General features: G+C 49.5%; 1 protein-coding gene across 1 annotated transcript in view; it reads left to right on the forward strand.

The window, feature by feature from the left end:
- Spdye4 (speedy/RINGO cell cycle regulator family member E4) overlaps positions 1–1,878 on the forward strand; it is an 8,300-nt gene extending 6,422 nt beyond the window's left edge. The window contains exons 5-6 of the mRNA XM_055598646.1: positions 1,478–1,646; positions 1,819–1,878. Of these exons, the coding sequence (XP_055454621.1) occupies positions 1,478–1,646; positions 1,819–1,878 (229 nt within the window). The remainder of the gene's footprint in view (positions 1–1,477; positions 1,647–1,818) is intronic.
- The last annotated feature ends 1,642 nt before the right edge of the window (positions 1,879–3,520 follow it).

Below are 3,520 nucleotides of genomic sequence, written 5' to 3' on the forward strand. Positions count from 1 at the left end.
GGGGCCAGCCCCCAACACTGCAGGGGCCAGCCCCCAACACTGCAGGGGCCCAGCCCCCAACACTGCAGGGGCCCAGCCCCCAACACTGCAGGGGTCCAGCCCCCAACACTGCAGGGCCCAGCCCCCAACACTGCAGGGCCCAGCCCCCACTGTGGGCACCTGCACTCAGGTGCACACGTCCTCGTATGCACATACACCTAATTAAAAATAAAAAAGAACTTTTAATCCCAGCGTTCACGGAGGCAGAGGCAGATAGAGGCAGACGGCTCTCTGAATTCCAGGCCAGCCCGGTCTACAAAGTGAGTCCAGGGTGGCCAAGGCTACACAGAGAAACCCTGTCTCGAAAAACAAAAACAAAACAACCTGCCCTGCCCTCCCCCCCCATAAATATATTTAAGGAATTGGAGAGAGAGCTCAGGAGTTAAGAAAGTACACTGTTCTAGAAATACAAGCTCCAATTCCAGGGGTGTCTGATGCCCTCTTCGACCTACACCCCTACATGTACACACACACACACACACACACACACACACACACACACACACAAATAAATCCCAAAAATATAATGTAAGTGATAGGTTTTAGCCTCTGGTCTCTTCCCCTCTCCAGCAGTCCCGTGACATTGAACACTTGCTGAAGGCAGGATCTTGTCATATACGCAGGATTCCTGGGAAACCCCAGTTGCGCTTTCCTTAGGGTGTTTCTGTCACAGTTCTCAGCCAGTGAAGGAGTCAGCATTTCACCTGCCTCAACGATCACTTTCACTCTCTTGTTCATTCCTTCAGTGATTCAACACACCCCAGAAAGCACATCCTTAGTGTAACAAAATATTCTGTGACTCTAAGAGGCATCTCAGAAATGTTAGTTGAGCGTTAAGGAGAGAATGAGGAGGTGTCTTAGTGAGGGTTTTATTGCTGTGAAGGGACAGCATGATTGTGGCAACTCTTATAAAGGAAAACAGTTAACTGGAGCTGGCTTACAGTTCGGAGGTAAGGAAGAACACATAGCCGAATGTAGACAGACTTTGTGCCCGAGAGGTCTGAATCAGCAGACAGCAGGAGGAGACAGTGAGCCACTGAATCTGGCTTGAGCTCCTGAGACCTCAAAGCCCGCCTCCCAGTGACACACTTCCTCCAACAAGGCCACACCTCCTAGCAGTGCCACTCCCTATGGGCCTATTGGGGGCCATCTTCATCCAAACCACCACAGCAGGGAAGACAAGCAGGGTTAGGCTGGACTTTGGGGTGCTTCTCCTGAGGCGGGACACAGGTGTGTACACACAGCCCAAGTCCAGGGAAGGGAGAGGAGGGAAACGGTGAGGTTTGCTCACAAGTAAGAACTGTGGAGATACCAGTGGGCTCTGCCCGTGGCTTGTCCTTAGCTGCTCAGCCGATGTGATCTCTGGCTGAGGTGGCTACTCTGGGCTCTGCCTGGGTCCTCCTGGGTTGTGCCCCACCCCACACCCTGATCTTCACAGGTACCTGGCTAGCGACATGGAGGAGGACAACCAGGCACCTAAACAGGACATTTTTTACTTCCTCTATGGGAAGAGCTACGCCCAGCGCCCCATGTTCCACAAACTACGGTTCCAGTTCATTCGGTCCATGGGCTGGAAGATCTGGGTGTCCCGAGAGGAGTGTGAAGAGGTGGGTGTGGGTATGTGGGGTGCAGAGGGCCAGGCTGGACAGGCAGAGAGTGGAATGGGGTTGACTGTGGGAGGGCGGATTTGGGGAGTGGGAAACCTCGAGGCTAAGCAGAGAGGGTCCAGGGTGTGCCTGGGGTGGGGCACAGCGCTCTCAGGAAGCTGTTTCCCTCCAGATCCAGGCTTACAACCCAGAGCTGTGGGTGTGGGCACGAGATCGCACCAACCTCACCTAGAACCACAGAACCACGGAGGCCCGAGGTCATCGGCCCGAGGAAGGTACGCTGCTGTTCTCTGAGGTGTGGTGTAATCCAGAGAGCCACCGAGCCCCCAGTTAACCCACCCTCATCCCATTACCTGCCACTGGCATAGCTGGATTAGTCCCATCACTGAGATAGACAGACACACACACACACACAGTGGAAGGCCAGAGAGACAGAGCAATTAGGTAGACATGACCTTGGGGAGGCAGGCTGTACGGTAGAGACCACTCGATTGATCCCAGAGGTGAGCATTGTTCCAAGGACTACAATCACGTAGAAAGCTTTCCGTCCCAAGCAGGTCACCGGGCACTGGGCTGTGGCAAAGCACCTTTTGCCTTCTGAGCCATTCCACTAGCTCCAGGGGCTAATGTCAGTCCACAGTTAGAGTTACAGATTTGGGCAGAAAATGAAACAAATACCTGCTTTCCATTCTGTGTTAACCGCCAAATTCTGGATAAAGGAGTACAGTGTCTCTTCAGAGGTTAGGGTTAGCGTTAGGCACAGAGGCTCATGGGTCAAGACATTAGCATGGTTGCTGATGTTTACAGGTTTACAGCGTGGCTAGAAGTTCACGTTTTAAGTGACTGATTCGGATGTATGTAGCCTGAGATGGCCTTCCTCTTCCTTGCAGATCCCTGTGCCTTAGGGAGACGCTCTATGCCAACATCAAGGACCGCCGGGGGAAAGGAGAGCGGACCGCCCTCCCCAGGAAACAAACCTACAAGAACCCACTCTTCTAGGAGCAGTGGAATGGTGCTCCAGGGAGCTGGGACCCTTGTGGGAGGCTCTCTGTGTGGGGTTGGGGCGCAGGAATTGAGGATTCCTCCAGGAGGCACCGGGTAAATGTTATCCCAAATGTCCTCGGTCCCCATCTTCCCCCAGGTGGCGACCAAGGACCCCGTGGTTTCTGGTAATTGGTCCCCACTACTCGGGCTGTTTGAATGAGGCCCCTCAAGGCTCAGATGTGGAGGGAACTACCTTCTAAATATAGCATTTGATTTTCATAATTGTAGCAACTTTAACACAGCACATGTGTTATTGGAATACCAGTATACATAACAAGTTTTGTTCTATTATTAATAAATCTTACTATATTGTTATATTTGACTACAGAATAATTAGCAGATTAAATAGGTTTATGATAGTTCTAATTTTGAGAACATGCCACATCTATATTTTATGATAACTCTTATAACGTGTATATACACATAGCTATTTTCACTCAACAGAGGATTTTTACCTATTTATCTATTATACTTATGTATCTATTTATCTTATATCAGGGTAGCAGAGCCCTAGATCTTTGTGAATATAAGCTTTTGTTTATTTAATGAGTTTCCATTGTGAACACCAGCCTGTGGCACTTTAACCTGCCTGGAGATGTTTGTGTATTACTTTAAAGAGGGTATGTGTTTGAAAGAGAATCCATGTTACAAAGTCCTTTCCCGAGGACACGTAATAAAGATGAAATATGTTTCATGTTCTCTGTGTGTGTTACTATGACTGCAGTGGGTTTCTTTCTTTCTTTCTTTTTTTCTTTCTTCCTTCCTTCCTTTCTTTCTTTCTTTCTTTCTTTCTTTCTTTCTTTCTTTCTTTCTTTCTTTCTTTCTTTCTT

This window comes from Psammomys obesus, unplaced genomic scaffold (assembly GCF_907164565.1).
Source record: "Psammomys obesus unplaced genomic scaffold, mPsaObe1.curated_primary_1811, whole genome shotgun sequence".
Classification (NCBI taxonomy): domain Eukaryota; kingdom Metazoa; phylum Chordata; class Mammalia; order Rodentia; family Muridae; genus Psammomys; species Psammomys obesus.